General features: G+C 32.1%; 2 protein-coding genes across 2 annotated transcripts; both read left to right on the plus strand.

Annotated features, from left to right (window-relative positions):
* Positions 1 to 253: 253 nt before the first annotated feature.
* LOC139503259 (sex peptide receptor-like) lies at positions 254 to 757 on the plus strand. Its single transcript, XM_071293020.1, has one exon. The coding sequence runs from the start codon at positions 254 to 256 to the stop codon at positions 755 to 757; it is 504 nt and encodes a 167-aa protein (XP_071149121.1).
* A 5,866-nt stretch (positions 758 to 6,623) lies between these two features.
* LOC139502836 (carboxypeptidase B-like) lies at positions 6,624 to 10,011 on the plus strand. The gene is made up of 2 exons (XM_071292455.1): positions 6,624 to 6,714; positions 8,845 to 10,011. Exon 2 carries the CDS (start codon positions 8,854 to 8,856, stop codon positions 9,829 to 9,831), a length of 978 nt encoding a protein of 325 aa, XP_071148556.1. The 5' UTR covers positions 6,624 to 6,714; positions 8,845 to 8,853; the 3' UTR covers positions 9,832 to 10,011.
* Positions 10,012 to 19,317: the final 9,306 nt, after the last annotated feature.

Here is a 19,317-nt window from a genome sequence, read left to right on the forward strand (position 1 = left end):
CAACTTAGACATTTGAGAAGTTATTCATATCTGTGTGTTTGACAATGGCAGAGGGAAATATAACGAGGAACATTGACAATATAAGGCTACCATTTCTGGATCTGACACACTTTGTACCGATTGGCTACGCTGTCCCTGTATACGGATATTTGTTTCCAATTGTAATTTGCTAAACTGTGTTTACAAACATTTTTGCCTGTGTTGTTCTCCTGCAGAAAACATGCGCTCTTCAACAAATATACTTTTCACTGGAATGACTATTGCTGATTTGTGCACTGGTATATTTCCATTGCCGTTGTACATTTATTTTTTCTCGTTCGGAAACTATCTCGAGAAGGTATCGGTCAACTGGTGTGTTATCTATGTTTACTTTGAAGAATATATACTAGCAATTTTTCATACAACTTCAATTTGGCTGACAACTACACTGGCTATTCAAAGATATATGTTTGTATATAGATCTTTAAATGTTCGAATTCGAGAAAAGTGTACTATGGGTAAAATTGTCATTGTGATAGTCATAATCTTAGAAGACGACTTTAGTCCTGTTAATGCTTCGTCTAATATACACCCAAATGATACTATTAAAATATGTGCAATAACTGTAAACCCATGGCTGTTGGATAATTTTAAAATATACTATAATATATATTTTTGGTTTCGAGCTATATTTATTCATTTAATTCCATGTTTAATTCTACTTTTTATAAATGTTCTACTTATAATAAAAAGGCTAATAGCAAAAGGAGACAAATGACATCACAGGATGAGCACTTATCAAAGTAGGAAGCTGACATACTTTTCTCCTTCTCAAATCAGAGTTTCTTTTCAATAATTGGTTAAAATGGATTGAGCATATATAAAAATAAGTAAAATTCTTTGGCAAAAGCCCAGATTCAGTTGAAATTATATTTTTATCATTGCAATCACATGTGTTGATATCAGTTACATCATAAAAACACTCATCTGTATTGCAGTTTGTGTTACAATTGCAAACAATTTCGTGTGGCTGCTGCTGAAGATTACAAGGAAGTAATTATTTACATAGGTGACAATGGTAGCCTTATTTGGTCCTGCCTTTTCACTATGAAAGATCCATTAAACAAAATTTCGAATTCTGAATTATCAACACCTTTGGTTGTAATTGCAATGGTCAAACACATATGGTACCGCAGCTTTTTTGATAGAAAAATGGCATTTTTTAAGATGTAAAATCTAGGTGGCGCCAGTCGTCTTTATTTACTTCCTTTTAACCTATACTGACACATATTGAAATAAAATCGGACAACCTTTACGTTAGTCGATTACTATATACTGCTGCTGCTTAAGTTCAAATTTTTGGATTAAAGATACAATTGTTCACCATTTAAAATGACTTCCTTTACAGGTACCCCCCCCCCCCCCCCCTTTTTACAGAAAACGTTACTTTTTACAGACTTGGGGCCATTGACCAGCTTATTTTGACTGTGTGGTTCTGTTTAAAACGTGTTTTTTTTATTAATGAAGTTCGATTTAGGTCTATTTAAGACTTTAGGCTGATGATTTGATAACTGTGTCCAAATTATATGTCTTTATCGCGAACAGATGGACATCGTTGCATCAATCTAATTAAAAACCGATCTCTCATAGCTCCCGTTTTCTGATATGTCGCGTGGGAGATCTAATGAAACCCGCTTTGAGGTCACATGAATTGTGTTCAGAATATTCAATTCGACGATACTAAGGAGAAACATGTAAAGCTTTTGATTTTTTTACCTAATTTTTTATATTTTAGGGTCATTTTGGCACATTTTAGCCATTAAAAATACAAAAATTTCGCTAATATGAGCAAAAATAAGCCCCCCTTTTTTCAAATATGCATAAATACATTCAGTATTATCGAGGATGAGGAGAAATGATTAAAGACAGAGTCCTTGACAGAATTCTCGTTTTTACAGTACTGTAGATAAATGAACCCTACCCCTGCGGCAGAAGAACAAAAAAAAACAGTAAACATTTGATATAGACTTTAGTTTCATGGCGATCAGCAATTTTCTTCTGATATAGTTTATCACTTAGTACCTTATTAATTTATCGATCCAATTTCTAAAATATCTCGAAAAATACAGTGATGCGCCGGAAATCGTCATTTTGCTTTAGGTTACAAGGAAGTAATTATTTACATAGGCGACAATGGTAGCCTTATTTGATCCTGCCTTTTCACTATCAAAGATCCATTAAAAAACATTTCGAATTCTGAATTATCAACACCTTTGGGTGTAATTGCAATGGTCAAACACATATGGTGCCGCAGCTTTTTTGATAGAAAAATGGCACGGTTCCGGAATTTTCGAAATAGTATGAATAAAGAACACACCTTGCTTAAATTGGCACAGAAAATGTTGCTTGTCTTAGAAAGTTTTCTCTAAATTTCTCGCTATTTCTACACCAATGGCCAACACCCATTTCTCACTATTTCAATTTTTATTTCTAAATACCAAGGCAGCAGAAAATAAATTTACTTCTACCTATTATCTTGGATGTAAAATCTGGGTGGCGCTAGTCATCTTTATTTACCTCCTTTTAGGAAGTACACCACTAATTAATGGCCCAATTGCTTTCTATGTTAAATTCCTCAATTTCGAGTGGTCACAGCTCTTTTATTTAATATTCAAATAAAGTGACAAGCATTGCATGTCAAAGCAACACCTTCTGGTATCATGTACTGAAAAAATCAACATATCTTTAATTGCATATAAGAAAGAACTGGTTCCCGGAGCTTCGGATGTACCAAAATAGGTACTTCCAATCTGACAAAAAGGCAAAATGTACCCTTCTTTTTAAATTTCATGCCATTTTTTTGTTATTCAAATTTATCAGTCAAAAATTGTTCTACAATGATCACCAGTCATGCAGCTTTCATTTGATACCAAAATTAATAAAATATTCTACATATTTTGAAAGATATGTCCATGCGTAGGAACTATTTTGTGTTAAATATGTACTACTTTCTGGTATATGCTTTCTGGCCGGGCCCGAATTAGTGGTGTTACACCTTTAACCTGAAGAGCTCTACTATCGTTTTCAACATAAACAACAAAAGAGTTGTGCTAAGGGAAATAACTCTAGTAGAATTTTGCACTCCTGATAGCAAATTTCTATATGACCAAGGTGAATTTTTTTTTTTTATTTGAAATAACACATATCTGATTTTTGGCATATAAAAACTATTAGGAGAGAACTTTGTATTTTGTTAATTTCCAGGGATTTCATCAGTGCGTTTTGATGAAATACTTAGTTGGATTTTAAAGGTTTCTACTGTAAATTTCTGAAAATGAATTGTATGGTTACCATGGCAATGAACATTATAATATTTTTTTTATTATGGCAAAGATGTTTTTACATCACAAAGCATTCATTTAAAAAAGTTTTATGAAAATCTGTGACCACTGGTTTCCATCATATTTTGAGGCTTACAAAGAATGGCTCTTTAAAAATTTCATTTTATGCGTATTTCAAGGTTTGACTTCAATATTTATTTCTTTACATTTGATTTATTTTTTTCGGTTTAAGAGTCAAACCTTTTTAAATTATAATTTACGTTTCCGTTCCAAAAATAATAGAGGGAATTGTACCATAGCTAGATATTTTATGATTCCGGGTTTAAATTATATAAGGTACATTTTTGATAGCGATATTTAGAAACATGGTAAATCCGAGGGATAATTTAGAGTAACGGTGGTCAATTTTCGCAATTGTTCATGCCTTACTCTGAAATCGCCTTTGTTTAAATGAATATGCTCAGCTGTCTGACCCTGTCTGCATTATTCCTTTTTTTTTTACCACCCATGGCCGTCAGATCAGTGGATTCCCTGTAATTAAATAATGACACAAATTATGTTACCATTTATCATATTTCTCATATATTTAACATTCCAACATTATTTTCCGTTTTTTTAATAGATTTTAGAAATCCTACACAAATTTATGTTCCAATTCAGAGAAGTATCGTAAATCCAACTTTGGAAGGTTCTATTGAACAAGATTCTTCCTTGACAACGGCAAAAAGTTTAAACATTAACAGATCCAGACTTAACGAAAAAAAAAACAACATCAAATATGTTAATTTTAGCATTGTTTTGTTTGAAACAATAGAAGGTTTGATTTTTCCAGATTAAGCCTCTGGAAGATTTAGAACTCGACATACTGTATATAGGAATTAGTTGTTTTGAAGATTGTATGCTGCCCTCTAGTAATCACAAATAGAGATCGCAGATTTTTTTCTGATTTGAATAATTCGTCATACACAACAGTAAGATGATATAAGGGTCCAAATCAATACTGTAAGTCGAATAAATACGTACAATACCATCATGGTCAACAGAAAACTAATGTCCTGTCAGGTTTTTTGTGAAGTGAATTTGGGATTTATGTTTCTGGAAGTATCTGTTAGTTTGAGTTAATGGGACAAATTTAAGTTTTTCATTTCATGGGTTAAAACAAGCCATAATAGTAAATACTCGACTACTGAGATTTGGAAAATAATTGGTTTTCTCTGTTCAGCTTCATGCGTGTAATAAAAAAATCGATGTTTCCCTTTAATAATGATACCTTATTCATGAAATATATTTTACGTTAGAGAGTATTTAAATCGTTTCATTTCCACATATGAAAGGTCCTGCAAGTAAACAGATATCGATGTGTGTATCAACTGTGACAAATAAATGAACACTTTAAAGTAACATCTTGAATGCAATTATTTATTTTCAATTATTTACATATGTAAGCATATTCTTCGTGTTAGAATTATGTTTATAAAAGAAAAAACGCTTGAAGAGGGCAATTAGTTAACAATCTAAGTACTTGAAAGCATTCAAGGAAAGCTTTCTTTTTATACTGAATCGTTATACTATTCGTTTTGTTTTGATGATGAATTTTAAGTTTAGGGTTAATTTCTTCGATTTTTTTCCATATATTTTCAGAAATGTTAAGTATGTATGAATATAATTTTCTGTTATATTAAAACGATTCTTATAGTTGGAATTCAAATGATACAGACAATGTTAAAATATCAGATAATTATGTCGATGCCTTATGAAATTGCAAAGCAAAATCTTTAAATACAACAGCGTATTAAAATCACTGTACAGATTACATGAATGAATATGAACAAAAGGAGATGTGGGGTGCGACGAGACAGCAGCACAATGTAAGAATATATATATAGGTCAATTTCATACACACAACAGTCTTGACTTTAGTTAAAGCACAGTGTCAGTCAATTCAACCTTATAACACTTTGCACCAGAAATACTGATAAAATTATACTCTTTTTTTTACACGATCAATAGAGTATTTTCATATGACCGACTTTAACTTCGGAGTATACAATTTTACAACAGGTTACACACTCTGTGGTAGGCCATCTGGTACTCTGTCAAGTGGGGAAATCTAATTGTTTTACGTTTTCAATACACGAATAAGTTATCAGATTACAGTAATTTTTTTCCTCAAATTGCACCGATTTCACTTGGACTATATTTCATGCAGTTGCTCTTACTTGATAGATTACCAGAATGTCATACAGGTCGATGCCACTGCTGGTGGAAGTTTCGTCCCCGATGGTATCACCAGCCCAGTAGTCAGCACTTCGGTGTTGACACGAATATCAATTATATGGTCATTTTTGTAAATTTCCTGTTTTACAAAATTATGAATTTTTCGAAAAACTAAGGACTTTCTTATCCGAGTAATAAATTACCTTAGCTGTATTTGGCACAACTTTTTTTGGAATTTTGGGTCCTCAATGCTCTTCAACTTTGTACTTGTTTGGCTTTACAACTATTTAGATCTGAGCGTCACTGATGAGTCTTATGTAAACGAAACGCGCGTCTGGAGTATTAAATTATAATCCTGGCATCTTTGATAACTATTTACACCACTTAGTCGATGCCACTGCTGGTGGACGTTTCGTCCCGAGGGTATCACCAGCCCAGTAGTCAGCACTTCGGTGTTGACATGAATATCAATTATATGGTCATTTTTGTAAATTTCCTGTTTACGAAACTATGAATTTTTCGAAAAACTAAGGATCTTCTTATCCTAGGAATAAATTACCTTAGCTGTATTTGGCACAACTGTTTTTGGAATTTTGGGTCCTCAATGCTCTTCAAATTTGTACTTGTTTGGCTTTACAACTATTTAGATCTGAGCGTCACTGATGAGTCTTATGTAGACGAAACGCGCGTTTGGCGTATCAAATTATAATCCTGGTATCTTTGATAACTATATACAGCAGAGCAGGTGAACTTTAGAATATTTATATATTCTGGAGACCAAAAAAGATGTGAAAATAGTCTAATCAATACTCTGGATCTTCTATCTCTGTTTGTGCATTCTGAACTAGTTAAATAAAAAGCCCGAGCAGGCAAAATACAAATGACGAACAAGTACATTTGAAAAAATTGCTAGAACAGATACAACCGTACTAAGTCACTATAATGCACTGACATTGTAATACTATTTAATATTTTTAGTCGATAATAATAGTAACATTATCACAAATGCACTTCATGTACAGCATAAAAAATAGCATGTAGTATTTTTCCGCCAAACACATGTTGATTTAATTTCTTTTAAAAACTGATCAATATATATATGTCACTATTATATAAGTAACGCACGTTATGTATATTTCATCGTGCATCCTAGGAAACACAAAACATTTATAAGCAGGTAAGATTTTTTTTTCTTGTCGCTTTTTTTAAGCAAAATAAAATTTAATTATATGGCGTATCATCTGAAATTTGTAAATGTAAAATATTAAACTTAAGAAAACAGAATACACATTAGAGAATTACCTTTATCTAGGAATTATAGTAGGCTAACTTAATTTTATACTACCTTTCTATTCTATTCCATCCTTTATTCCCAGTCGATCTATCTTTTATACGACTACTAAATGATGCCAACTAAGGAAATATTATGCACAGATCATTGTTTAAGTGATAAGATCTAAGCAGGGAAAGAAAAATGAAAAATTTTGAAAGTAGAATTTAATAAATGAAGTAATGTTACATTTTAATGATTTTCTTTAGAATATAATTCATATTATTTATTTTAAAGCCAATTTCTACCTATTTAGATATTTTTTATTTTGATTTAACATACTGATCCAAGCTGGTCCTGAAATCTAGAATCAAATGACTGTCCCCTAAGACAATGTGTGCAGGTGAGCGATCATAGCAAAATGCTCTCTGTTTGTTTCAATGTTTGCAAATATTAAAGGAAGTAATACAGTACAAATTAGAATAATGCTACCATCATTATTATTATTATTATTATTATTTTACGTACAGGTATATATATATATATATATATGTCACGATATGTCACGATATCACAGTAGCATGGGTTCGAATCCCGGCGAGGGAAGAACCAAAAATTTGCGAAAGCAAATTTACAGATCTAACATTGTTGGGTTGATGTTTAGACGAGTTGTATATACATTATGTACACAGCCATGTATCACCATCATTGATGGCGATCCGATGGATACATCTGTTGTAGAGTTGTCACTGACTCAGACGTACTTATGAATATAATTATTTTCTGTGACTGTATATTACATTAATTTGTAGGATCCTTTACTAAAGATAATTTAGCTGATCTGTAACAATAACATCTTCATGCCTTATATATCATGTACTGTAGTACGCCGCTAGATTAAAACTGACGTGGAAAGGTAACACATGCCCACCGAAAGCTCTTTTTTTGAGAGCCCAGGTGGTCGTGTGGTCTAGCGGGACGGCTGCAGTGCAGGCGATTTGGTGTCACGATATCACAGTAGTATGGGTTCGAATCCCGGCGAGGGAAGAACCAAAAATTTGCGAAAGCAAATTTACAGATCTAACATTGTTGGGTTGATGTTTAGACGAGTTGTATATACATTATGTACACAGCCATGTATCACCATCATTGATGGCGATCCGATGGATACATCTGTTGTAGAGTTGTCACTGACTCAGACGTACTTATGAATATAATTATTTTCTGTGACTGTATATTACATTAATTTGTAGGATCCTTTACTATAGATAATTTAGCTGATCTGTAACAATAACATCTTCATGCCTTATATATCATGTACTGTAGTACGCCGCTAGATTAAAACTGACGTGGAAAGGTAACACATGCCCACCGAAAGCTCTTTTTTTTGAGAGCCCAGGTGGTCGTGTGGTCTAGCGGGACGGCTGCAGTGCAGGCGATTTGGTGTCACGATATCACAGTAGCATGGGTTCGAATCCCGGCGAGGGAAGAACCAAAAATTTGCGAAAGCAAATTTACAGATCTAACATTGTTGGGTTGATGTTTAGACGAGTTGTATATACATTATGTACACAGCCATGTATCACCATCATTGATGGCGATCCGATGGATACATCTGTTGTAGAGTTGTCACTGACTCAGACGTACTTATGAATATAATTATTTTCTGTGACTGTATATTACATTAATTTGTAGGATCCTTTACTATAGATAATTTAGCTGATCTGTAACAATAACATCTTCATGCCTTATATATCATGTACTGTAGTACGCCGCTAGATTAAAACTGACGTGGAAAGGTAACACATGCCCACCGAAAGCTCTTTTTTTGATAGCCCAGGTGGTCGTGTGGTCTAGCGGGACGGCTGCAGTGCAGGCGATTTGGTGTCACGATATCACAGTAGCATGGGTTCGAATCCCGGCGAGGGAAGAACCAAAAATTGGCGAAAGCAAATTTACAGATCTAACATTGTTGGGTTGATGTTTAGACGAGTTGTATATATATATATATATATTATCTACTTTTTTTTATTTCAGAAAGACAGGATGAAACAGTCCATTTTAATATTGTTCTTTGCACTAGGCTGCTTTGCGCTTGACTTTAGCATATATAATAAACTTGATGATATAGAGAGGTATTTGACCACTTTGGATTCTTCCAAAGGCAGAGTTAAGTCGAGGTTAGAAAGTATTGGTACTACGTATGAAGGAAGAAGTATTAATATGATAACAATGTCAACTAATGCTAGGGCACCATATTGTGGTTGCAAAAAGAAGGCGATTTTGGTTGAATGTGGAATTCATTCCAGAGAATTCATATCGATTGCCTTTTGTCTTTACTTTATGGACTTTCTCAAAAACACCCAAACAGGGATCCACTTGGTGAAAAAGTTTGACTGGTACTTAATACCTGTCCTAAACCCGGATGGTTACGTATACTCTATGAATGTGGAAAGACTTTGGAGAAAAAACAGAAACCCATTTAATGAAACATGTGTTGGCACTGACCTGAACAGAAATTTTGGGATGGAATGGGATCCAGCTAATGGAGGTTCAGATGATCCTTGCAATTTATTTTCATATTCAGGTCCGCAAAGTTTCAGTGAATTGGAAAGTCAAGCAGCGAGAGATGTTATAGTGAACCGGGGTATTGATTTTGTTGGTTATTTAGGGGTGCATGCTTTTGGTCAGATGTGGATCTATCCCTGGGGATATACGTTTGATTTAGTACCGGATGATGCAACTCTAGCGAAGTGTGCTCAAATTGCAACTGCAGCAGCAACAGATAGAAATGGAATCCCGTATACAAATGGTAAAGTCACAGATTTCTTCCCAACGATTGGAGGGTTAGCTGTGGATTACGCAAAATCAGCGGGCATTAAATTTTCTTACGAAATTGAGCTACGAGATAATGGTACATTTGGTCATTTACTGCCAGAAGATCAAATTATTCCGACCTCTGAAGAAACAACTGATGCCATTGTTGCCTGGGCTGACTGTGTCTGCGCTGAAATTGCTTCTTAAGGCAAAAAACGAAGAAAAAAAATGTCTAATTAAATTGAATAAAGTAAATACTTTACTCATAAACAGAAACTTATATATTTACTAGATTATCTGTCATTACAAATCGACACTACATATATATTAAAGTAAGGAAAATACATGAATGAAAAAGGGTTATAAAGTATTAAATACACATTCTGGGTTTTTTTCGTATTTTTTTAATTATATATTAGGCCGTTGGCTTTTTCGTTTTTCATGTCGGGGTCTTTATTTCCGCATTGTTGAAAGCCGTACAATGGCTTTTAATTGTTTACATCCACTTCATTGACTGTTCTGGGGGATAGAAAACTGTTGTCTCTTGGCAATCATACCACATCTCCTTATTTTCATATTCTTTAAATAGATGCACATTTGTAAAGAATGCATGCATGTAAAACCAGACAATTGGTTTTAGATTTTTAGTGATATCGCAATTTCCCCACAATCAATTATAGAATTCCCTTAAACATTGTGGTTTGAAGATGCCAATATTAGTTTCTTTGCTGTGTATGTACACCATACAAATAGTAGTTTTCTCGGACAAAAATGAAAAACAAATGTAACTAGTAAAAAGAAATGCCTCTTATATCATTACAAAAGGCAACAGTAGTATACCGCTGTTCAAAGTCATAAATCGATTTGAGAGAAAACAAATCCGGGTTACAAACTAAAACCGAGGGAAACACATCAACTATAAGAGGAAAACAAAGAAACAACAGGGACACTGAAGTGCAACAAAAACAAACTCCAACATACATAGAAACGAACTAATATGAAAACAACTGCCATATTCCTAACTTGGTACAGGACATTTAAAGAAAAAATGGTGGGTTGAACCTGGTTTTATGGCTATCCAAACCTCCCGCTTATATGACAATGTTAACAAATATCGCTAAAATGACAACAATACATGACAGAAATACAGCACAAACACACACAAGAACACTCATCACATAGAAACGCACAAACAAATGAAATAATAGTCGACACAATATACAAACTGCAGAACAGCAACGAACATCTTCCATCAAACCTTGAACTTCATACTATTATTTTCACAATACCAGTCCGAACAATTATCATAACAATGATTAAAAGGCTATTTTATAATTATTTAGACTACAAACGATACACGTTTAATATGGTTTTTACATTCAAGTATATTCATGGTTTTTCAAGCACAATAAAACGACTTCACAGTTTCATTCTACGTCAACGATAAATATACAGACTTTCTTATGATAGAGGTCATTTGAGTGTCCTATGAGACCTGGCGGTGAACGAAAGTCAGTGGGTCACTTAATTCATAAAATAATTTCTTCAAAATCTCATTTTAACCATGTGGTCAATGCTTCAAGTTAAGTATTTTAAACTGATGAAATTACAAATTTAAGATACAACTATATAAAAAAAAAATCTTTGAAGTTCTTCACTTAATGTAGAACTTTGGTGATTTTCATATATAATTATCTTACTACATATTGTTTTATTTTATTGTCGATAGATTGAGAATTTTCTACTTTAATCTACCATTTTGATATATCAATTTGAGAAGATGCACTTATATAAGAACATGCCTGTCTCAAGTCAGGAATATGACACGTTCCACGTGTTTCAGCTTTTTGCCATTTGATTACAGACTTTCCGTTTTAAATTTTTCTCGGAGTTCGGTATTTGTGATACTTTACTTTTTGTAAATCTTCCTTTTCCTTTTTAAAACTTTCATTTTAAAAATTTATGAATGGAAATGATGACAAAATTTTGTTTATTGCATTTTCGTCGAATTTTGTGATATTTTTTTTCTAGAAACAGGTATTTCAAGTGAACCTTGTCAACTGTAAAACCGTACGACACTTTCTATAATTTTGTTTTAAAAATGCAATTAAGACTCATAAATTAAAAAACCTATCTGCTATCAAAAGTACAAATACATTCTACGAGTATAAATATAATTGGGAATAAAACCACATAATAAACTAATCATAGGTACTAGAATTAAAATTGTGTACATAAGACGCACGTTTAACCTTAATAAAGACTCATCAGTCACGCTAGAATAAAGACAAAATAAAAAAGCCAATAAAGTACGAAGCTACCAGCATTGAGGAATCAAAATGCCGAAAAGTCAAATGCAGCTAAAGCAAACTATTTCTATGACCATAGCAATGATAATTCATGCCAACACAGAAGTGCTGACTTCTGGCCTGCATAAAGTTAATTGCAGTTTTGTCAGCTTCTAGTATTGCTATTTCTTTATTTTTTTCAAGCAATTCATTCTTAAAGTAACTTTATTGTATCCTTAGGTGTCTTTTACCTTTCTTTAAATTATGAATAAATTACAGATGATTAATGCACTGATTTTACAAAAAAATGTCTGCCCTTTTTGCTAATACAGAATTTCTTTTATTCGAAGAAAAATATATCATATTAATCCTTAATTAATCGTAGCTTAGAGATGAATTAAATTATAATGTTTTCCAAATTAGCTCTAAAGTAATAGGGAAATAATTTAACCTTGTATTTAATAAGCGAACATTTATAACAATAACTTTTAATTGTGTACTAAGCTGTGTAAAAATATCTGATAAATAATGAAACTAAAAGATTACTTAATTTGGTCATTTGAAATCGGCCTTAGTTGCCTCATAATTTATTTTTATCTTAAAAGTAAGAAACTTTAATCAATTCAGATTTGCAGTAAATATGAAACACCCCAATTACACGTCAATCCTTTTATTTAAATGTTTCTTACCCAAAACAGTTGACTATCATACTGGTATGGTTTCAATATTTTAGATAACGAAGACTACTCTGAAAGCAACTTTTCTGCAAATATAACTGATGCAGTAAGGAAATATTTAAAGAATAATCTTTCAAAAAAGCGAAACCAAATCCAATTTTGTTGGTTTTTTTCTACTTCAACCATGGCATAGTTAGTTTATTTCAGCTAAATAAGTTTGTATGTCCCTTTGGATTTTCTCGTGTCTCATTTAACTATCAAATTCTAATGTTCTTTTTCTATAAGTTGTAGAATTCAAAGTTTTTCATGTTCAAGATGTTCAAAATGAGAGTTTCAAATCGAACGACTTCTTTCTCACAAACATTTTTCTTGATTGATTATATTTTTTAGCCGATCATTATTGCGCTGGTAATTTTAACCTTCAAAAATTCGCTTATGTAGAACAACATTTTTTCAAAGTTGTCTTACATTTATGTCCTCAAAGTAAAGTTGTACCTAACAATTTTAAACCGATTTTTAGTGACATTTAAAAACTTTTGTTCATACTTTTTTCAGCATGGTTAGTCAATTATGTCAAACACTTGTTACACATCAAATAAATACGCAGTTTCTCAACATTAACTCGTTTTAAGATGATGTTATGTCTAATTTCATAGCAAGGCTATCGATTAAACAGTAAACCGAATTCATATGTATGGTCATAAAGAACAAATTGAATTTATTTGAACTTTCTTAAAAAAACAACTGTTACAGAAGATAAGCACACCAAGCCTTTTTTCCTTCTTATTCCAAAAGTAAAACAAATGATTTGTACATTTTCCGTCAAATGATAAAAAAAATCGTGAAGGCAAAACGGTAACTTAGCTTCGTGTCTTTTTTTTTAATTTCTTTTCTTATTATTTTTCTTGTTATTTTTGTTACGTATATTTTATTCCAAATAAATTTCAAAAAATAAAATAGATTTGTTTTTATTTAAAGACACGTACAAGAATATTTAATTGGGATTCCGTTTAATATCGTGTTATTTTACGTATTTTCTAACCATGACAAGAAAATTATAATCGGATCGTGTTTGTTATGGTGCTATTATTTGTATTTTCTAACCATGTAGGTTTTCTTCTAAATTAAAACTATGTATAAACAAATAAAATCATGTGCTTTAAACTTAAAACCATTTAAATGAAGTAACTAATTTTTATCTTAATTTTTACAAGTTGTTCGAAGTCACATTCCATTGCAGATAGTCTTCATTTAAAAAAAAGGACTTAAATTTGAATAACAAAGGCGTCAAATGTTTCAGTTTCACGACATCACGGGACATAAGTCTAATGAAAGATATATCCTATTTTAGGTTGAACAAAGGGCCACATATGGGAGTGTCATGACGTCACGAGTTAAGCAGATTTGAGAAGGATACAGTTTTGATGTCATAGATTTTAATCTTACATGTATATCACGTAAAAGAATGACACATTGTTTGGGAAAACAAAATTAAACAACCAAAGCGACCTAAAATATAATAATCAACTGAAGGCAGTTAAATTTGTATTAGTTCATAGTAGACTCATATTCGATGCAAAATTCAACTACTAGTATTTAATAGCGGAAAAAGTGACCATTAAATCATTAAATATTGATTTATTTTAGTTTTTTAATCACAGATTAAGGTTATGATCCTTTCCCGTATTGAACGTCGGATCATATAAGGTTTTTACTTTCGCTTGTTACCACATCAAGTTCTGTTGAGACTATCTCATGTCTACCATGAGTGGCTGGTTCTGAATTGATACTAGTTAGAGAATTAATGTATAACGATCTAGACATTGTTAATCTTTATTCCCCTGACAAACGGGAGGGGGGAGGGTGATGCGAATATGAGTCAAAGTATTGGGGATCATGGTCATCGTTCTCTTTACTATTTAACCTTGAGGAGAACTAACACATCTTTTGTCACCAATGGTGCACAGACTTGACAATTAAATCAATTACGTCTGCATTCTACTATAATGTCAGATCTCCTCATTCAAAGTGAACAGTGGTCGCTATTTCCACATAATTTGTTTGTTTGTTATGCTTTGCCTTAAACTTGATTTTTCATTCAATACGTTTTTTTCTCATTTATAGGATAAACCAATATAAATAATAAAGACATAACTAGGTAGCAAATTTAAACAGCTTATGCCTCGGGATAAATTGTTTTAAGATATAACCGATGTCTAAGGAACATAATTGAACAGTTCCTATTTTTTCCCAAAATCGAAACCAATACATCATTCTGACGCTCTTTTTAGATACAATAACTGGTTCCTCGAAATCATTATTCTTGAGCGGTTATATTTTTCCCGATGGTGTGAATCTGATTGTGTTTTCATTTTTTGTCAAAAATATAAATTAACTGTTAACAAAACTTTGAAATTTTAAAAATCTAAGACTTTTTTACAGATTACCGTAGCTTATTTGGCTGAACGTTTAGGAGTTTTTGGGTCCTTAACTCCGTTCTTTATTTGGCCGTTTTAACTTCTTTTGATTCTAGCGTCACTAATGAGTCATTTGTCGACGAAACGTGAGTCTGTCGAAATACAAATTACAATCGTGGTATTTATGATGAGTTTATTGGACCTTCAAAAAAACTAGAAAAAAGTGTTCATAGAAGAACATTTTATTACATTCATATCAGCAATGTTAAGTTGTACCTAATAACTGAGAAACAAATGCTGACGAAAATCGATATTTTTATACTGATGTTGAGTAACTTTAATATTCAACATTGTTAATTTAAAATCATGTCAAACACTTGTTACAGAAAAAAAAATAAAAACAAGTTTCTGAACATTATCACGTATCAAATAAATGATGTTTATTGTTATAGCAAGGTTATAGAGATTAAACAATTAACTGAAATGCAGAATTAAATCGACTTACAACAATTTTCCTTTGTAACTATCAGAAGGTTTTGACTTGAATAAGTTTATTGATTTTTTTTTCTTCAAATTAAACATTTAATTTTATTTTTTGCTTTCAATGAAATTTCCTTAAATAAATGGTAGACAGATTCTTTTACATATTCACGTTTATATATCAATCTCAGTTCGGTAACCATGTAAATATACACATTTGCCATTTAAAATCGCTCCCCAGCTGTATTGCTGAACGTGATATTTACAATTCACGAGAAAAATAAACAAGAATAATTTTAATGTTTGGCATAAAGCATTCTGTTTGCAGTTTGCATGGTATTTAAGACAAATTAATATTTTCTTAAGGTGGTACCTAACACTACAAGGAGATAACTCTGTAAAATCAGCAGAACGTTTTAATGACGTTGTGTTGTTAAGGGAATATTAAGCTTCTCAATGATCAAAATAAGTTTTTGTCAAACTGCTATATAACCAGTGTAATTTTTCTGATTTAACGGTTGGTTCAAAGTTTTTGAAATTTTTATTTTTTTGTCAAAGGGTCAAACTGAATACTTTGTCAAAATTTAAAGAATATTAAACGAGCCAAATTAATTTTAGTTCAGGTGTTAGGTACCACCTTAATATATTCTGAGTGCCAATGACAACGAAACACTGTGGTTTTTTTTAATAACATTTTCTTTACAGTTATTCTTAATGACCGTTAATGGGTTTATCTAATTTAAAAGATAAAAGTCAAACAAAAATGTTCAATCATCACGATTCGAATGTAATACGTTCGTGTAACACAACGCTACAATTCACTACCTCACAGTCTCAATAATGAATGTGTCCACCGCGTGCTGCAACGCAATCTCTAAAACGACGTGGCATTGACCTGACGGGACGTCGTACACGGCGTTGTGGATTGTTTGTTCATTCTTCCCGCAATGCAATTTGAAATTGGTGCAGCGTAACTGGTGGTGGCTGTCGTCGTCTTACCGATTGTCCTATTTGATCCCATAACTGTTCAATTTGACTCAAATCCGGCAAAAAGGCTGGCCATGTAATGTCTGAACATGGATATTATTACTGAAGGCAGTTGTGAGTCATGCAGAATGTGCTCGAGTGTTATCTTGTTGAAAAACATTAACATATTGATGCCTAGCCTCACACCAAAAAGCAAATCAACCAAATTGAGATGGTCCAACGAAGAGCTGCTCGCTACATATGTAATAGATATCACAATACCAGCTCTGTCTCAAATATGCCTGATCACCTACAGAGGCCTACATTAGAATTGAGACGAATACAAACAAGACTAGTGGTATTCTATAAGTTCATACACCAACACATAGCAATTTACCCTAAAGATCTTCTTGTTAAATCAGACAGTAGAACAAGATATAAACATACCAACCACTTTAAACAAATTCAAACAAATAAAGATTCTTACAAGTTTTCATTTTATCCACATACAATAGTACAATGGAACCTACTTCCTACATCAGCAATCCTTTGTACAACAGTCGACGGCTTCAAATAGGAGATTTCTATATCTGCTCTTTATTCAGCGCAAAATTCCTCATGAATTCCAATAACGTAATTGCACTCTGTTCCTTTCTTAAAATTTAAAACATTATCAACATCAGATCACATCTTTACATGATACATTGACAAAACGTCAGATAGTAGTTCTTAAAACATGTATGAAAACTACCAATAGAAAACGTTACAGCATTTGCTCAGTTAAAGCTGTAGAAAATTAAGAAATTATCTACAAATTTAACGCAACAAATCTTGCTAAAGAAAATGAGACAAATAGAAACTCATGAATTTATTGACCAATGAAGAGTAAAATCACAAAAATACTGAAGTCCGAGGAAAATTCAAAACAGAAAGTCCCTGATCAAATGGCACAATCAAATAATAAAACACATCAAACGAATGAAAACAATTGTCATATTCCTGGCTTTGTACAGGAATTTTCAAATGTAGAAAATGGTGGATTGAAATTGGTTTTATAACGCTAAACCTCTCACTTGTATGACAGTCGCATCGATTATATTTACAACGATGTGTGATCAAAACAGACATAATAGGTAAACTTGTCAAAATATGGGTACAGCAGTCATCATTTGTCACCAATATCAAAACAAACCTCTATAAATATTTCTACAATCCTGAATATTTACCAAAACCATTCTGGCAGTTTGTGTTTTGTGTAATACAATGGAATAACTGTTTACAAGATGGTTAAATTGTCGACAGCATTATTTTTTTTAATTATTTTTTTAACGAAAGAAATACTAGTAGTGGACGTTTTTTTAATTCTAAGCATGGAAATAACTTTATAATGAAGAAGTAAAAATGTCCAAAGTTATCTTGGTGGAACATAAAAAACAGAATCTCTGTTCAACTTAAAAATTAGATGTATATTAACTTGTGTTTATTTTTTCGTTACATATAAATGTTAATTTAAAAGAAAGTCATTAAATGAGATTTCGATGCTGATTTGTAAATAAAATAAAACGAAGGTAATATCAAAACAGATTTTGTTGTTGTTGATAAAATCAACCTCAAAGGAGACGAGGAAAGGATTGAGAGTTTGAAGACATTCGTTGATCAACATGACCGGAAGAGCACACGTTAGTTACAAAAGTCAGGGCTATTGTAGTTTCTAAGCACAAAACGCTTCTTTCGTATTGTTGCTCAAGATTTTTAGTTTTCAGATAAATGTAAATCGTACTTTTTTTCGTCTTTTCGTTTGCCAGATTTGTGAGCTGTCTTTTGTCTGTTCTTTGTTCATAGTTGCAATCCTGGGATTTTCCTTCTCCATTTAACATATACTTTTGTTCCACAAAATATCAAACAATAAAGTGAACTTATCTAAAAGGGGGACGAAATATACCAGAGGGAGAGTCAAACTCATAAATCGAAAATAAACTGACAACGCCATGGCTAAAAATGAAAAAAAGACAAACAGCCAAACAAGAGTACAATGACACAACATAAAAAAACTAAAGAATAAGCAACACGTAAGTGTTAAGTACAAATACAAGATAAACAGGTCGGCAACATCCGGCTATAATCGTTCATTATTTGAAATTATAAATGCAAACTGCTGGATCTTTTTTATAGTGTTTAAAAGTGGACGAATATTGATATTTTTGCTTTGATTTACTCGTTGAAGGCTTTATTGAGTGATTGGGAAAGGAGGAAAGGGTAAGTTTATCCCAAAAAATCCTTTAAAATTATATATTCATTATTCAATCATGAAGGATACATGAATAAAGTTTCATTTAAGTGTTGAGAATAGATAAATTATATTATCATCTTGCATTGAACGTGGTGTTTAAATCTACAAATCTTATACAATTTACTAAATATCATTGACCAAAAAAGAAAGAAGCGAAGATACCAAAAACGATCAATAGATGTACAGTTTCGAAAACACAATAGCGAAAACTGCCCATTTGGGCTTATTCGCATCTCTTATTCATGAATTTAGGTCAGATCTAACAATCATCATTATGGAAGTTGATTACATAATTATACAAAAGAAAATGAGATAGGTCTAAACTATGATACAATTCGAATCCTACTGTGACAAAATAAGAGTACCAATTTCCAAACAATAACAGGACAATGACCTAAGAACACAGTTAGTTCGTTGTGACTTTCTTTAAGACAATAAATTCAAATTTAAAAAATCGCACCTGTTCTATCACAAAAAGATTTATAAAGTGTATTGAAACAAATTATAGCTGACTGACAATTTCGGTGACCTTGAATTGTTCAAGAATCAAATTTATTTATCCTTTTTACTCTTAA

The sequence above is a fragment of the Mytilus edulis genome, chromosome 14, assembly GCF_963676685.1.
Source record: "Mytilus edulis chromosome 14, xbMytEdul2.2, whole genome shotgun sequence".
Classification (NCBI taxonomy): Eukaryota; Metazoa; Mollusca; class Bivalvia; order Mytilida; family Mytilidae; genus Mytilus; species Mytilus edulis.